The 15886-nt window shown below is 43.2% G+C and overlaps 2 protein-coding genes across 2 annotated transcripts in view; one reads left to right on the top strand and one right to left on the bottom strand.

Moving 5' to 3' along the window:
• Positions 1 to 247: 247 nt before the first annotated feature.
• Positions 248 to 7075, top strand: rnf32 (ring finger protein 32). Its single transcript, XM_068710325.1, has 6 exons — positions 248 to 500; positions 584 to 726; positions 2075 to 2232; positions 2658 to 2766; positions 5755 to 5922; positions 6755 to 7075. The coding sequence occupies exons 1-6, from the start codon at positions 248 to 250 to the stop codon at positions 6983 to 6985; spliced, it is 1062 nt and encodes a 353-aa protein (XP_068566426.1). The 3' UTR covers positions 6986 to 7075.
• A 168-nt stretch (positions 7076 to 7243) lies between these two features.
• Positions 7244 to 15886, bottom strand: part of lmbr1 (limb development membrane protein 1) — a 30026-nt gene continuing 21383 nt past the window's right edge. The window contains exons 13-17 of the mRNA XM_068709927.1: positions 14251 to 14324; positions 13902 to 13992; positions 13231 to 13297; positions 10619 to 10780; positions 7244 to 10058 (exon numbers count right to left, since the gene is read on the bottom strand). Coding sequence (XP_068566028.1) covers positions 9973 to 10058; positions 10619 to 10780; positions 13231 to 13297; positions 13902 to 13992; positions 14251 to 14324 — 480 coding nt within the window. The 3' untranslated portion in view covers positions 7244 to 9972. The remainder of the gene's footprint in view (positions 10059 to 10618; positions 10781 to 13230; positions 13298 to 13901; positions 13993 to 14250; positions 14325 to 15886) is intronic.

Genomic DNA, 15886 nt, shown 5'->3' on the forward strand with positions numbered 1-15886 from the left:
CAGCAGATAAGTTTGCAGCCGAGCGTTTTGTGTAAAAAGTAATTTATTCGACGCACTCGTTGCTGCATATCTTTGGCAATTATAGCGTTTTCCATTTGGCCAATGCAGTGATTTATTGCTGCATTTTGCTATTATACTGTCTAGACAGTGTGGTTCAGAATGTATTTAGCTGTATTTATTGCTTATCCTGGTCTGAGATCACTAAGTCTACATTTGCAACTTTACAGCACGTTATGTAAATGCAGCGATGGACATTTTATATTGTATTTTACAGGGTTTGACTTCTAAAGCCGGCAACAAGTTGGTGCTCAATGCGGCTGCTTTTCAAGACCACATCACGCGCAACCTGCTGCATCCAAATGCCCCACTTTCTGACCCTTTTCTGAGAGGCAGAAGAAAAGCACCCAGAAGAAGAGCGGAGGAGAGGCGTCTGCAGACACAAGACCACCAAGAAGAGAGAGAATATGTGCTTGATTCTGCTCCACCCCCTTTAACATTAGGTACAAATAAAACACTCTGGGAAATTTAGAAAGACTATTTCTTGTGAATACATAACCAGTCATTTTTTTCTTATGTATTCTAGCTCAGAAGTGGGGTTTGGTGGCCTCCCCTGCAGAGAGAATAGCGGAGGACGAATGGACTCGGGTCAAGGCGAGGTCTGTTCAGCAGGGGAACTCGGCACAGCCCTGTGCAATATGCAGGGAGGAGTTCTGCCTTCAGCCTCAGGTATTCCCCCAACACAGCAGCTACTGTTAATACTCTGTGAGAGAGCTCTTTCTTTCTGTCTTCTTTTTTTTGTTGCATGTTTCCAATGTTCTGTTCTGTCTGTCCTCGGGGAAACCTGTGTTTCCGTATGCACACATGAGCACATACACAAAGCCTCCACCCCCCTGCAGTTCCTGTATGTCCTAATCTGTGTAGACAACTGTACAAATTTACCCATACTGCCTTGGAACTCAACTGTGACGTGATGATGTAGCAATCAGTGTGTTACTGTGAGGGGTCATTCAGTCCTTTTACACCTTTCCGATCCCCTTTTAAGATGCCAATCTCCTCAAGAATGTGGGACTAGAATAGGTGGCCTCACAAAGCACAGTTGCCATAGATGCGCATGTAAATATTAGTTTGACTCAGGGGGGGGGGAGTTAATTAGAGCCTGCTAACAAGGGAAAGTGACAGGAGGGAATCTTTGTTGATTTGGCATTTTTCTGCAAACCATATTGTAACGATGCGTTTTTTTTTGTGCCACAGTCTTGCAATCGAGCATTAATATGACAATTAGAAATGCTGACAGCAGCAGTTGTTGAGTCAGCTGTGTTGACGTAAATTATTTGAATACAAGTTGGACTTTTTTTCTGTAATAGGAATGGATTTAAAATGAAAACGGTACCCTGCTTTCTATTACATTTGTATTCCCTTTCTATATTGTGTCCATAAACTGTAGCTTGCAGCCTTAGAGCATTGTGCGAAGTGAAATCTCTCTCTGTGGTCTGATAGCTCTTGTCGAGCTCCTGGAAATTGTACACTGCAGGGGGCCCTTTCACTGGTGATGGAGTGTGTTGGTCAGGCCAAAACAATGGGAAATCAATATGCCTCCCCCCTGCCCTCCAGAGATCTGAGTAAACTGGTTTGTGTACCAAGCCCAATAGCTGTGGCTGTCTCCTTTCAGACCATAAAAGAATCCCACTCACAGGTAGAAGAGACTATAGTCCAGGTCCCAGCCGGCCCACCGGGGGTCCTGCTGACTCCCTCTATCCTCTCAGCAAATAACACTTAAAGGCAGATACACACATTCTCATACGTGCATGAATACACACATTCTCATACGTGCATGAATACACACATTTAGCATGGCTTAAGGCTCAAATACACACACACACAGCATGTGCACAGACTGTATACTGTATGAGAGGGTTTTTTTGTAAGCACTTGAAAACCTGAAAACCACTACACGTTCAGCAGCATCCCCCAGAGACATTTCAAACCATATAGTCGGTCAACCTATGAAATTGCATGCATGATACAATTTCCATTTCAGATGCACTAAATAACTCATGTCACTGTTTCGTTTTAGGTGTTGCTGTCATGTTCTCATGTTTTCCATAGAGCGTGTTTGCGGGCCTTTGAGAGGTTTTCTGGGAGGAGGTGCTGCCCAATGTGCAGAAAGGAGCAGTACGAGACACGGGTGATCCACGATGCAGCTCGCCTCTTCAGACACCAATGTGCCACCAGGTGCATGCACTAAATAAAAAAAATGCATAAAATACTTTCTGTTTCCATAATTGTATGGGACAGACAGATTCACAATAATGCACAATAGCAATTCATCGCACAATCTCACCAAGTAACGAAACATCTTTAATCTAGTGCTGAAGGAAAAAAAATCCTCTAATACTAAAATATGCTTTATACATGAAATAATCAATAGTAATAGTAATAATAGCACCCTTGCTATTAGCTTGGTTGAGGTTTTAGATATAAAAATGTTATGTTATCATTTTCAAGTTAATAGATGCACATAATCATAGCAATCCATAAATAAGGTGTTCTGCAAAGCTTTGACTTTTACCACATTTTTCTAACATTTGACTTTTTGTTTTTCAAAGTGTTTTGACAGTGACTTTTTGAATGTATTTTGTGGTTATATGCGTGTTCAGAATTCAAGCGTGCTGGCGAGGCTACCTTGCTCGAAAAAGTTACCGAAAACGAAGAAAATCCATCTGGCCAAAAGACAAAGAGCTGCGACGGAAATTCTTCGAGGCAAAGGTGAGTTTCGACTTCAGATCTGCAGCGATCACAACAGGGTCTCATAGATCAATCATGCTTCTTCGGATCACACTGAACATACATAAGGTCACATTGACTAGCATCTGTCTCCTGACATTTTTTTTTCCTACATGTCACTCTGACTGTTTGGTTAGTCAAACAAAGCTTGCGACGGACGTCAAGTCTTGAGGGTTTCAGGGACTCGCTGACCCCACCGCTAACCTACAGACGCACCTTCACCTGCTCTCACCCTCTCAAGCCTCTTTGATGCTTTGTGAATCATACACTGATTGTCCACTAATGAGGAGAGAGTGTTGTGTTTTAGTCAAACAGTCTGGACATTCCAGGGTCAACACAAAAGCTTGGTGTGTGTGTGTGTGTGTGTGTGTGTGTGTGTGTGTGTGTGTGTGTGTGTGTGTGTGTGTGTGTGTGTGAGAGAGAGAGAGAGAGAGAGTAGCTTTGTTCCTGTGTTGGATGGGAAAGGGTGAAGAGGTGAGGTTGACCAGGATGTTTGGATACCTGACGCAGGTTGTCATTTCAGGCTTTGTTGTCTAGTCCAATTTCAAAGCTATAAATCATGCAACGATTGGTTCTTGATGAAGGGATTATTTTAGAAAATTGGCCTGAAGAGCAACCAGTGGATGGGGTCCTTTGACTCTGAGGCTGTGTTGCCTTCAGGGTGGCTCTCAGGAAAAGGGAACATTGCCACCTAGTGAACCTCCCCCATTTGAGGCCTTGGATGACCAGAGAGGAGTCTGGTCACCTTATCTTTTAACCAAACCAGATCCTCGGGGGTGCAGAGTCATTTCCTCAATCAAATTCATCTAATAACCCTGCTTTAACATGGTCCGCTCCAACACATGCAATCTATGTCCAATGTCTTAAAGGCCCTATTTATTTCTACGTTGAGTTGTAATCATGCAGAGTGCACTGCACTTCAAACGAGCTGATTAAGCATCAGTGACAAATGTGTGAGTGCCGCGCTCATAATGTGTTCCAAGGGTCGGAGTGTCCTACCCATCCCCCTGTCAGTCTCTATCATCCCGCCTATAAAGCATGCCTTAGCGTGTCACGTAACCAATTAACTGTGTTCTAACACATTATGTCCATGTCCTGGTCCACATGCTTCGGATGGAGTCATAGACGCTGTCAGCCACTTTACATTCACGTTGTGTGATTCAGTGGTTGTGGGTGGTCATGAGATTGGCTCATATCTTTTGTCACACTGAGGATGATCTTCAAGAGCTGTGAGCTGCGCAGCGCGGCGCTGACAGGTCTGATTGACTTGATTTTCAGCGGGAAGACTTATTTGCTTAGCTGACTGTAATGCAAACAGACGTGTTGGTGCTGGGCTGGAACCTGTGCGAGACGGAGAAACCTATTCTTTCAGTATTCCTTGTGATAGCAGGAGGCCATAAAGCATCTTTGTACGACGAAGCCACAGGTGTTCCTGGGGGGAAAAAAACAACTCCCACTTATCGGCCCAGTTTCAGAAATCTTATCGGCTGATCCTGATGCCCAGCTTTCAATTTTTACTCACTTCGGAGGTCCGACCCTAAGTCAACACATTAAGGGGGACACTACCGACATCTAGATGGATTGCCGTGAGATAACGCCTCTGTGCTCCACCTCCTCTCCCTTCTCTCGCTGCTCTCCCGTCCACATCTCCTGCAGAGCGAGGCAAAGTTCACCAGAGCTGTACTGTTTGCCTTCAGCCAGGCTCATAAAACCCTCCATCCAAATGGTCAACTTTGGTTTAATTAGTGATAAAAAAACCTAGCTGTAAAGCAATTCTGATGTCACTATGATAGGCTATGGGATGGGGCTTGTATTTGTATGTGTGTTTATGTGTGTGTAGGTGTGTCACGGACAGAAAACAAATGCATGTGTGGCAGCAGGTGCTGAGGCTAATGCCACTCTGAGTAACATTGAGCAGTAATGACGTTGCATTTCCCAGATGTAGTGCAACACATTAATGTAGAGCTGCACCTATTAGTTGATTGACAGAAAATGATCAGCAGCAACTCTGGTAATCAATTAATTTGAGTAATTTTTCCAGCAAAAATGCCAAATATTGTCTAGTTTCAGCTTTTATTTAGTTGCTTTTCTTTGTCTCCTGTGATAGGTGACTGAATACCGGTTTAGTCTGTCGGTGACGTCTTTAAAAACAATTCAAAGACGTCACCTTGGGCTTATTGTGATGGGTGTGTGTCACCATTTTATGACATTTTAACAACAAGCTTGTGATTAATTGAAAATCAGCACATTAATCCATCAGTTGCAGCCATATATATATATATATATATATATATATATATATATATATATATATATATAATTTTACTAGAATATGTTGAACAAATTGTTTTTTCCAGAGCTTTCACCCACATCTCATGATCTTCCATAAGTGTTGTCGTTTAATTGAAGATGTCGTTACTCATGTAGACATTTACGTTAATTGATCAATTGCATAGTGCTGTTGGAACGCATACTGTATATAAATAGCCTGTTCATCGACTATTGAATATGTTTTGGATCTAAACATGCCTATGCCGTCATTAATTGTTGCCTAGCAACAGCTGCTGTAAATGGGAGAAGCCAGATGAGTTCTGGGAGGACAGACGATGGAAAGAAGTCTTTAAAGTCAGTCAGTTTGAGAATGTTAGAGGAGACCGGGCGCTTCAGTTTAATTATATTTTACATTTTTTTTTCCCCAACCTGAATGTCTAATTTATTATTTCAACGTGTGTTCCAGCACTTTTTTTTCCTTTTTTTTTTTTTTCCTGGTTTCCATTAATTCTCCGTGTTAGTGGGAGATGTGACTGTATTGATCTGGCTGTTCAACAACTGCACCCTGTCAGCATGCCTCAGCCGTTACAATACACACAAACAATTAGCCTTCGCTGAAAACACGACTCTATTGTGTATCTGAATGAAACATGCCTCCTTTGTGCCACTAAAATGCTTTTTTTTTTTTCTTCTAATAAGTTGCAGGAGTTGAATGACAGCTTTGTCCAATACTGTCACACCGACACGGAGGCTTTTCTGAGTGATATCAACCGCTCGCTGTCATCAAGCAGACGAGTGTTCCAGCAGCTGGAGAGAAAGCGCGTCTCTGAATCTCAGGAGAGCGACTGGGAGCGAGTACAAAGCCAGGTCAGGAACAAGTCACACTGAACCAGAAGCCACTTCTATCATTAAACACGGCCGCCGTAAACATCTCTTCCTTCTCCCAGCCGTGCCTTTCCCTTGACATGTTAACGCTTGCATGGGGACAACAGCATCCCAGCTGCTGTATAGAAAGTACACCACTCCAGTGGTGATCATTGACTTTATCAAATGAATGGCAGTGGGAAGGCTAATAATCCTCTGTGTTTACAAAAAACACGACCCAGTCTGATAATGCACGGCAGGCTTTTCATCGCCTCGACTGCCGTGGAGGGGTTGAAAAGACATTAAGATTTGCTGTTCCATAAGGCTCCATTGTTGGCTTTCGTTGCAGCCAGGACCATTTTCCATAGAGGGAGCGGGGTGTGTGCAAAGAAGATGTCTTTTTCTTTTTCTTTTTTTTTCTTCTTTATCTGGTGTGAAAAGGGTTGAAGCACAAGGCAGGAGTGGCTCAGCCTTGACATGGAGTATCAAACAGTGAATGTGCTTTCAACACATACCGTGCACCTTTTTCACGGGTGCAAACTCTATAAAGTGGAGTGCGGCTCATTATGAAACATTTAACGGCCGAGCATGTTGGCCCCTAAAAACAGGAAGCTGTCTCTGGTTAATCATTGGCGGAGCTGTGCGTGTGTTTCTTTGTTTTCATAAGGATCACTGATAAACACGTTATCACCTCGTATGATCAAACCCGTCAGGTAGTTGCTTACAGATTTGGTTTAGAGTTCTTTATAATGACATGGCAGCGGCAAGGATAAAGTCTGTTATTTCTGCATGCCTTAAGGAAGGCTAACTTATATTGTGTTTCCAACACCAACAGGTTGTCCAGAGAGGTGTCTGGGACTGCGCCATCTGCCTGACTGCATTGTGTAGCCTAAGCCTCCCAACAGAAGCCGGTACCTCCAGCCATGAACAAGGCAGACGCACCGTGCTGCTGTCCTGTTCCCACCTCTTCCATCAGCTCTGTCTAGAGGCCTTTGAGGCCTTTTCTACTGAGAGCAGACCTTCCTGTCCCCTGTGCAGATCTGTCTACCACAAAAAACTCATCTAACCAGGTACAAATTGAATTGCCTTAGTTTAGCATAAAGATTCAGCAACAGAACCCTTGAAGCTCACTGGTTGCACAACACTTTGTGTTTAATTTGTTTACTGGCTCTAGCTCCACACTTACTGCACGGACATGAGCGTGGTATCAATCCACTCAAACTGAATAAATGTATTTCCCAAAATGCCAAACTACTCCGTACTCTCGTCTGCCAGTATTTCTGTCCACGGTGTCACAATGACGAATGAAAAGATGTTCACAAAGCATTTTTCTACGTTTATTTGCAAACACACAAACATCAAAAATAACTAAACATACATTTAGCAAACTGAGAAATCGTAAAAAAATACATTCACAAAACGTGTACCAAAAATGACATGCAGCGACCAACTGACATACAGACAGCACAGGAAAAAAAAAAAAACTGCTTCACTTACAGGCCAACTCTCAACTTTTGAAGCCCCACACACAACAGAGACGTACTGTAAAGGCAACCAAAGACGCTTGATTGAGTAGAAAATGTCTCTGTTCTTTCTGCAACGTTTTTTATTAGGGGAGTGACGCTTCACTGCGAAGTCCCGCAGAGCCAAGTGTTACCAAAGTCTGCAGCTGAGTGGACGTATGCACAGCCATCATGGAACTGGGAAAACTCCAACTCAAGCCATGTAGTTAATGCAGTTCATCCAGATCAAGTCATACAGCTACTTTTTACTTTCACTACTTCATCCAACATTTAAAGTGACATTTGGCTAGTTTATAGTATCATCCTTTATGCTTAGCCAAATCCCTTTGGTCCATGTGGATTATTCACAGTATCCAATGAAAGGGCACACGACATACTAGAAAATCTACCGAATGTTTTTGCCAGTTAAGAATTTTGGTAAAACTGCTCTTGAAATGATAGATTTTGTAAATCAGAAACACAGTCTTGCTTTGGGTTTGGGATGGTAAGAGCTGTAGAGGTCACCCTTTACAAAACATTCTCGCCTCACCTTGAGTTTCATAATTGAGAGTTGCGACATTTTTCTTTAAATCCAGTCTTTGTAATACAGCAACAACCAATGGTAGACAGCTTTGATGTAACACATTCCCTGTCCTACGAAACAACAGTTTCAAATGCATATATCAATTTAAATTTCTTTAATTCCTTTTCTTTTGTCATCGTGTCACTTTAGTCACCATGAAAGCACATGACATCTATAACGCCGTAGAGATAACATCGTCGGATCACTCGACCCTATTCTAGCAACTGCTTAACTTTTACGGGCGATGAATGAGTCTCAAGATGAAGCTTCTCACTAGATAAGAGCTACTGTGAAAACATTCATGGCCAAAAGCAATGTGTACGTTACATCTAGCTGGCTTGAGACTACGAACTCGATGCAGACGGGGGCTCACAGTGGAACCGTCTAGAGACAAACGATGTACTTGTACACATACGTACGTGTACATTAACAAACGACACGGAACAAGAAACAACCTTAACATTAAGCCTGCGAGATGCTTGTCGTATAAGGCATTTAAGGTGGTTCTGGAGACAAAGAACGTCACAAGTTCAGAACATTATGCAGCAATACAACTACATGTAAATTGGGCCTGAGTCACCAAGTCTTTCTACCAGCTGCAAAGTTGCACACTCATTTTCACTCATGCATTCTGTATGTGAAGACCGTTACAGGTTTGCATTAGATTTAGGTGTTTATAAAAAAAAAAAAAAAAAAATATGTACAAAAAAAAAAGATTGCTTAGTGAGTCAGGAGCCTAATATTTACATCCAAATAATGCAAAAGAGGTATGAAACGCAATATAATATGTACATGTAAATACAACATTTACAAAAAGACAAACTATTTGACACATTTTTCTGTGCTCTGTGAATTAATTATTTTTTTTCGGGGGGAGGGGGGGGGGGGTGACAAAATGTTTATTTTGTCATGTGCATAATAAAATTCTAGGAAATACAACCACAGGCTCAGCTGCACTAAAGCATTCTGCTCTTTGGAACTGAAGTGGATGCAAACTCCCATATAGTTTCCCATTTTGTAGAGTAGCTCAAGTCTAATCTAGAGCACCTAAAAAAAGTTCTTACCCTACTTCATACAAACTAATGATGTCATCAATAAAGTTAAAGCGCAGCTTCAGTAAAGCCAAATAAAGAGACGAATGGGGCCCATCAGTAACGACGGTGCCGATGCATATAATGTGAGTCCTATTGATGCCGTGCAGCTTTAATGTATTGGATGTGATGAGTGAATAAGTGATTTCTTTCATGCTTCACAAAGCATTTTCTTATTTTCACATTTTGAGCTTAAACAAAAAAAAAAAAAAAAAGACAAATCGACACCTTATCATGCCTGCATCAGTTCACATCAGACCAATGATTACAGACCATCAACTGCAAATGCTCCATGTATCACAGACAGCAATTACCATGTACATAATGACTAATTGGATTGCGGGGGTCTATTTCCTAAACTGAGTTCAGAGGAGGAACCCTTTGCCCTTTAGTTAGACGTAAGACTTAGAAAAAAAGACGTTGTTTGACCTGCTTCACCGTCTTGCTTTTGTCTAGTGCAGTGGCGAGGAGGTCGTACAAGGAAAACAGGGAGCAGTGCTGGGGAGGTGGAACGCCCTGAAGCAATAGATGAGTAGTTTAAAGTCACAGTCGCTGTTGAGGTCACTGCAGTGATGCCAGTCTATTTCACTCCTCAGTCTCATCCCTGGCTCTGTCCCAGCTTCCATCCGAGACGCAGAGGATGGAATGTCACAAAGCTAAATTGCTCTCAGCCTCCATTTGCAGCATCCGTCAGACACTGCCTGGGTTTATTAAGTTCCTTCCAATCCCTTTTACCTTTCAGTAGTCAGGCAGTACTGTCGAAATCTTCCTTTGGCTGTGCTAAGGTGTGTGTGTGTGTGTGTGTGTGTGTGTGTGTGTGTGTGTGTGTGTGTGTGTGTGTGTGTGTGTGTGTGTGTGTGTTGATCTATCGTCCCTTTCACAGAGTTTTCTGATGCCCGTTGGCCGAGAGCTTTCCAGATTCAGGGTCCGTGGGGCTGTTTGACAGTTGCAATTTATCCAGACCTGGGCAGGGGGAGATAAGGGAGAGAAATCTCATTAAAAAGCCTCAGACTTTCACTTAGACAGAGGTATTGATGTGCTTTTTTTCTCCCCTCGGTGCCTCTGTCTGACATTTTCTAACCCTATCCCACCCCGTGTATCAAACATCCAGGGCCTGTCACCACAAGCCTTTGAGACTAGCCCCATCCTCTGTCATATGTCAGTCCTGCAGCACATTGGATCTAGCTGCAATTTCCTCCATTTTGACACTCAAGGTTGTGCTGTCTTGAAGAAGAAAAAAAGAAGAAGACAGAAACACTTTCTCCCTCTAAAGCCGCAGAGAAGACGTAACCTTCATTGGTACCAAACTGGGATGAAATAGAGCAGTCAAAGTGACGAAATAGATTGCTTTATATTCTACAGAACATCCAGCATATCAAAGGCAGGATTGTTTGTCAGACATTGAAGGACAATGAAAGATTATGTGGTGGCTTTACTGTCCGGCTTTATATTTGTCATAGTTTATTAAAAAGGTGCTGGTTAGAAACCCTCAGGACAAATGCAAAGTAAATAGATGAATTTACCCAAAGCCTTTAGAAGCTCTTCCCGTACTGCTGAGGTGAATTTTCTCACAAGACAGAGTGTTGTCACGACCGCAAACAGCAGGTTGTACGAAAGAACAATGTAGAAGTTTCCCAGCCAATTAAATCTCCCGAAGTCTCCCAGGAGATCAAACCTGGTGATGCCTGTGTAGGACAGAGGAACAAGTCAAAGGAGCACGTCGACATTCATTTGGTTTTCTGTGATAGCCCCAGCCAAGACCTTACATTTCACCCCAATTACTATTTTGAATTACTATGTTGAGTTTTAATATAGAGGTGTGATGACCAACAAGCATATCTTATTGAAGAGACGGAAACAAATCCACTCTGGCTTACACAAACAGCCATGACCAACAAGCATATCTTATTGAAGAGACGGAAACAAATCCACTCTGGCTTACACAAACAGCCACTGATCCACTGCCCTATTATGCTTATTGACATCACTTGACTGTGGTTAACAGTACTGTAAGGACTGTTCCCTGTGGACTATGAAAGGATGGGTGACTAAGTACGGCAGCAGCGGTGCTACGCAGGTACACGTCTCTCTCCCGGGACCTTCAGACGGAGATAAAGGAGCGTTTCTCCTGCAGACTCGTCTCACTGTAGCTCCACACTACTACACCGATTTCAAACCATCTGTCACAGCTGATGGCATGCCGCATGGAGAGCCATCAACACCCGATTGTTTTCCTGCTTATCCATTTTGGCCTGCCAATCCACAAGGCGAGGCCAGCTGTGCCATCCAATAATAAAGTAGTGCACATAATTAAGCTTCCAATAGCCTGTGTACATACATGTTAAATCCATGCACCACAACCTATTTCAGTATGCAGAAATTAGATTCAGATGTAGCCCACTGGAGAGACAGGAGTCTTTATACATTCTACTTCTCCTGTAACATCTTCACAGCCTCTGTCGTCAATTAGATCGGGCAATCGATTCAGTGTTTAGAGAGATGTATTTACAGCCGCAGTAAGCAGTTTGCAAGCATCAAGGACCTTTAACAAAATTGCCTGTGAAGAGACGAGGAGAGAGACGATGGAGACCCCAGTCGATGCAGCTTGCCGCTGTGGTCTGGCTACACGTCCCGTTCTAATGCCAAAAGGTTTTGATCTTGGTTTGGTAATTTGAGAACATTTAATTGGGGTTAAAAAGATGCCTGGCATTTGAAATGTCGGGTACAGTAGCGTAGCTGGAGACATTAGCATGCAGCTAGTCATGCATCCAGGAAGCATGTGAGAGACTCATCAGGATTGTGAGACTGCTTTCATTGTGTGTGTGAGCAACACTTAATATGTGATGCTACCGGCACATTTTTCTACTTGATTCTGAGGTGACCATCAATACACATTATTATTATATTATTATTAGAGGATTATTAAAATACTGACACTTGGCCTGCTGGTTCTTTTTTGTTTTACTGCACAGGTAGTGTGCTTTTTCGCTAAAGCGATACTATGAGAGCGGTGAGAGTGAACTGAAACTGTGAAGTTGTGGGCCCTCGTCTCAAAGTCGATTGTTTCTTTGAACGGGTTTTTGGTCAGATATGAAATCAGGTCTGTGGTTAACACAAGTTTAAGAGATTTAAAGTTTTGTTCTACATCAGTAAACACCCCACCAGTGGCTAAATGAGACGACAACACGTCATCACGCTGCCTTTACAGCCTCGTTATTTATAGTCGCAATGCTTTTTCTTTTTCTGCAATAATCCAAAATCCAGTGAGAAAATCCCTTTGCCGTTTTGTCGGGGGAACCCGTACGATGATAATTTATGGCAGCAGTCTATTACAACAATGGCACACGTTTTGTGTTGTGGTACAGTTCCCCGGTCTCTTATACAGTGCATATTTCCCACACTGACCTGCACAAAACCTTTTTTTTTTTTGTCTCTTAACATTTCACTTCATCAAACTCTCCAAGTCTTTTTTTTTCCCCCCTTAAGCTGGGAGGCCTTTTCTCTTCAACTCTGTCTCATGCATTTATTCCTTTTAATCTATTCAGCGTCACAAAGCAGAACCTGTTGATATTTTGTAAAGCTCCCAATGAGTCACTGTATGCTTGCCCCGTCCCGGTTTCCCACTCTGTTGGACACACACACACACACACACACACACACACACACACACACACACACACACACACACACACACACACACACACACACACACACACACACAGTAGTGCTATTTGAACAGCTGTGCTCTGCACTCTGCATGTTTATTAGTGCCATTGTGACGGTGCTAACCCTGTCATTTTTACCCTTTCACCCTGCACTCTTTTCTAATGTCACTATGGGAAACTATAGGAGAATTCAACTTGCTAACCTTAATGGTCTGCTGTTTGTGGCACTATCTGAAAACAGTGGAGGGGGGGAGGGGCATTTACTCGTTGTGGTTGTTAGTAGCGAGGTTGTTATGACGTCTCCAATTCAGTTCAACCTACATTTTAGGTTTGATATTTTGGGAAATAGCAGAATTAGAAGAATTAGATGAGAAGATCGATTTCACTCTTCAGTCTTTCCACTGAGTATGAATACAGCCAGCAGCTGGTTAGCTTAGCTTAACATAAAGACTTGAAACAGAGGTACTTACCGAGAGTTCTGGACATCACTGGCAGGGCTGAACTCAGGACCAAAATGGAGACGCAGCAACCAATGATCTACACGATCGACACATAATCAAAATTAAGATCGCTCCAGCATGTAACGTACAGTTATGAGACGTGTGAGGAGAAAGTGGCCGTCGCATAGACGGTTCCAGCTATGACGTGGCCACACATATGCACACATCGCTTGGTGTTAAATTGGTTCCACATATTGTACAATTAGAACCTCTGAAGTTGCTCATTACCAGGTTTTCTCCGTTGTCCTTTCAAGCCCTTTCACTGGAGCGTCATGGCTAGTTAACAAGCCTCACCACTCCCAAACTCATTACCAAGTGAATAGGTGCCAAACAGAGCATGCCCCCCCCCCCCCCCCCCCAAAAAAAAAACCCCAGCTCTCCCTGTGATGTACAAGAAAGGGGCTTGCACTTTGCCAGTGTTTGCGCAACCCACAAACAAACATTGGACAGATCAACTAAAGCCATTGAGGGGGCCCTGAGGAAAACGTTAGTGAGCAGGAGGAGTTCAGAGTGAGAGAGAAGGGAAATGGATGAAACACGGGGGGGGGGGGGGGTCCCAAACACATCAGCACCGTAGGAGCGATCTCGGCACCCTTGCCCCCACTTCACCCCACACCCCCGACCTCCCGTCCCATCTTTACCGTTGTCATGGTTGTGTCATCGTTCCTGGGAGTGAGTCCCTCAAAGACTCGCAGGCTGTAGAAGCCAACGACAGAGGACACCATCAAGTAGCTGTTGAGCAAATCAATCAAGGACCAAAAACACTTCTCCGCTGGTAGCAAAGCCGCTTCATTGAGTCGCCCTGTTTAAGTATTCCTAATCTGCACCTTTTCAGCTACGATAAAAGGTGACGAAACAGCACAACGCGTCTTCCGGAAGGTGTCCGGCTGAACTATGTCCTGGGTAAACAAAGCTGGCTTGACAATGTTGCTCTTGGCCATGGAGCATGCTACTTTGGCCACAAACAATGGGGGGTCACTTAAAGGATACAACATGAGGATGATCTCCAGCACCGCCTGAGCCAAGCCAAACGTGGACAGAGAGGTGTTCCCAATGCCTCGGTCCTGGAAGATGAAGACACGGACAGAAGATGGGGTTATTCAAATAAACACATCACAAATAAAAACCGAAAATGGGAAACGACGGCCCTGCAGGCAGTTGTGTGCGTACACACACACACACACACACACACACACACACACACACACACACGCGCAATTACAGAAATCCTGCAAAGTAAGTATGCGGTGCATGAAGAATTTCCCCACTTGAGAAGGACAGAATCAAATTGGCTAAGTAATGAATGGAACAAGATGAAAGAGGCTCTTTTCAAATCACTGTCGATCATACAATATGTGAACAGGTGTTCAAACAAAAACGGCACATTGCTTACGGTAAGAAGAGTGTACAGGCTGAAAGCAAGCCAAAAACATAAAAACAACAAAACAAATACTTTGGCAAACACTAGGCGTACCCCCCCCCCCCCCCCCCCAACACCTAAAGGCCTTTTGAAACTGGAGCAGGAAAAATGCACATCTACATATGCTGCACATACCAAGCATCTGTGTAGTGAAATGATAAATATTTGCTTTTGTTGAACTTGGCACCGGGGTTAATCCTCCAGGGGATCAGTGTGTTGTGTGGGGCACCTACAGTACTGTGCATCATGTCAACCAGCAAGAATTGACCATAGCCTGCTCACTTTCATGCAAAAAAAAACAACAACAACCCGGATCTAAGTTAAAAAAAAAAAGTTCCTAAAACTGTATGCTGCATTTTTAGATCTTGTAGATAATCATATGGATATGAAGTATGTATGATTACAACTGTGCAGCATATTCCCGAATGCTTAATAGTCTAAAATGCTGCTATGCTCTCCTCTATCCTGTCTCTGTGTCATGTGTACATAGCTGGATGTATTCCATATGCAGTTTATTTGTATAGCAATGCAATTCAAATACAGCACCTTGCCATACTAATGCACGACATCAATGTGCTTATATACATTATTTACTATTCTTGCAATACCAAATCATATTACAGTTGCATAGTAGATGTTCAGAGTATGGTTCTAGATTGAGTTTTTAGTTTATTAGTTATGTTTTTGTTGTATTTCATTTCTGTTCTAACCCTCCTTGATTGTCCTTATCTTGATTTGTTTTGTAAAAGAGCCTGAAGAAAAAAGGAAAGCCTGGCAGGTTGTTTCATGCCTTTTTATGCAACTGTCATCCTGTAGCTTACTGCAGAGCCATGGTGCAGTTCTCTCTCTCTCTCTCTCTCTCTCTCTCTCTCTCTCTCTCTCTCTCTCTCTCTCTCTCTCTCTCTCTCTCTCTCTCTCTCTCTCTCTCTCTCTCTCTCTCTCTCTCTCTCTCTCTGGGAATTAGCAGACAGCATCTGATGTAATTTATTAATGGAGGGAGGGTGGGCATGCATTAAGATTGTGTGTGCACTCGCAATATGCGTGTATGCCCGCGCTTAGGACAGCTAGCTTTCACAGTACGCCTCCTTTCAACTCTTCTTTTCATTCCAGTAGCAGAAAGGGTGATTGTGTGTGTGTGTGTGTGTGTGTGTGTGTGTGTGTGTGTGTGTGTGTGTGTGTGTGTGTCACAGAGAGGGAAGGCTGGGG

This window comes from Cebidichthys violaceus, unplaced genomic scaffold (assembly GCF_023349555.1).
Source record: "Cebidichthys violaceus isolate CVI_PGR_0920_01 unplaced genomic scaffold, fCebVio1.0.p SCAF_15, whole genome shotgun sequence".
Classification (NCBI taxonomy): domain Eukaryota; kingdom Metazoa; phylum Chordata; class Actinopteri; order Perciformes; family Stichaeidae; genus Cebidichthys; species Cebidichthys violaceus.

Excerpts from the sequence above, each read along its gene's own strand:
- rnf32 (XM_068710325.1), top strand. The coding sequence starts at position 248 with ATGGACATTTTATATTGTATTTTACAGGGTTTGACTTCTAAAGCCGGC. Across the intron at positions 727-2,074 it reads AGTTCTGCCTTCAGCCTCAG|GTGTTGCTGTCATGTTCTCA; the intron begins GTATTCCCCCAA and ends GTTTCGTTTTAG. Across the intron at positions 2,767-5,754 it reads GGAAATTCTTCGAGGCAAAG|TTGCAGGAGTTGAATGACAG; the intron begins GTGAGTTTCGAC and ends TCTTCTAATAAG.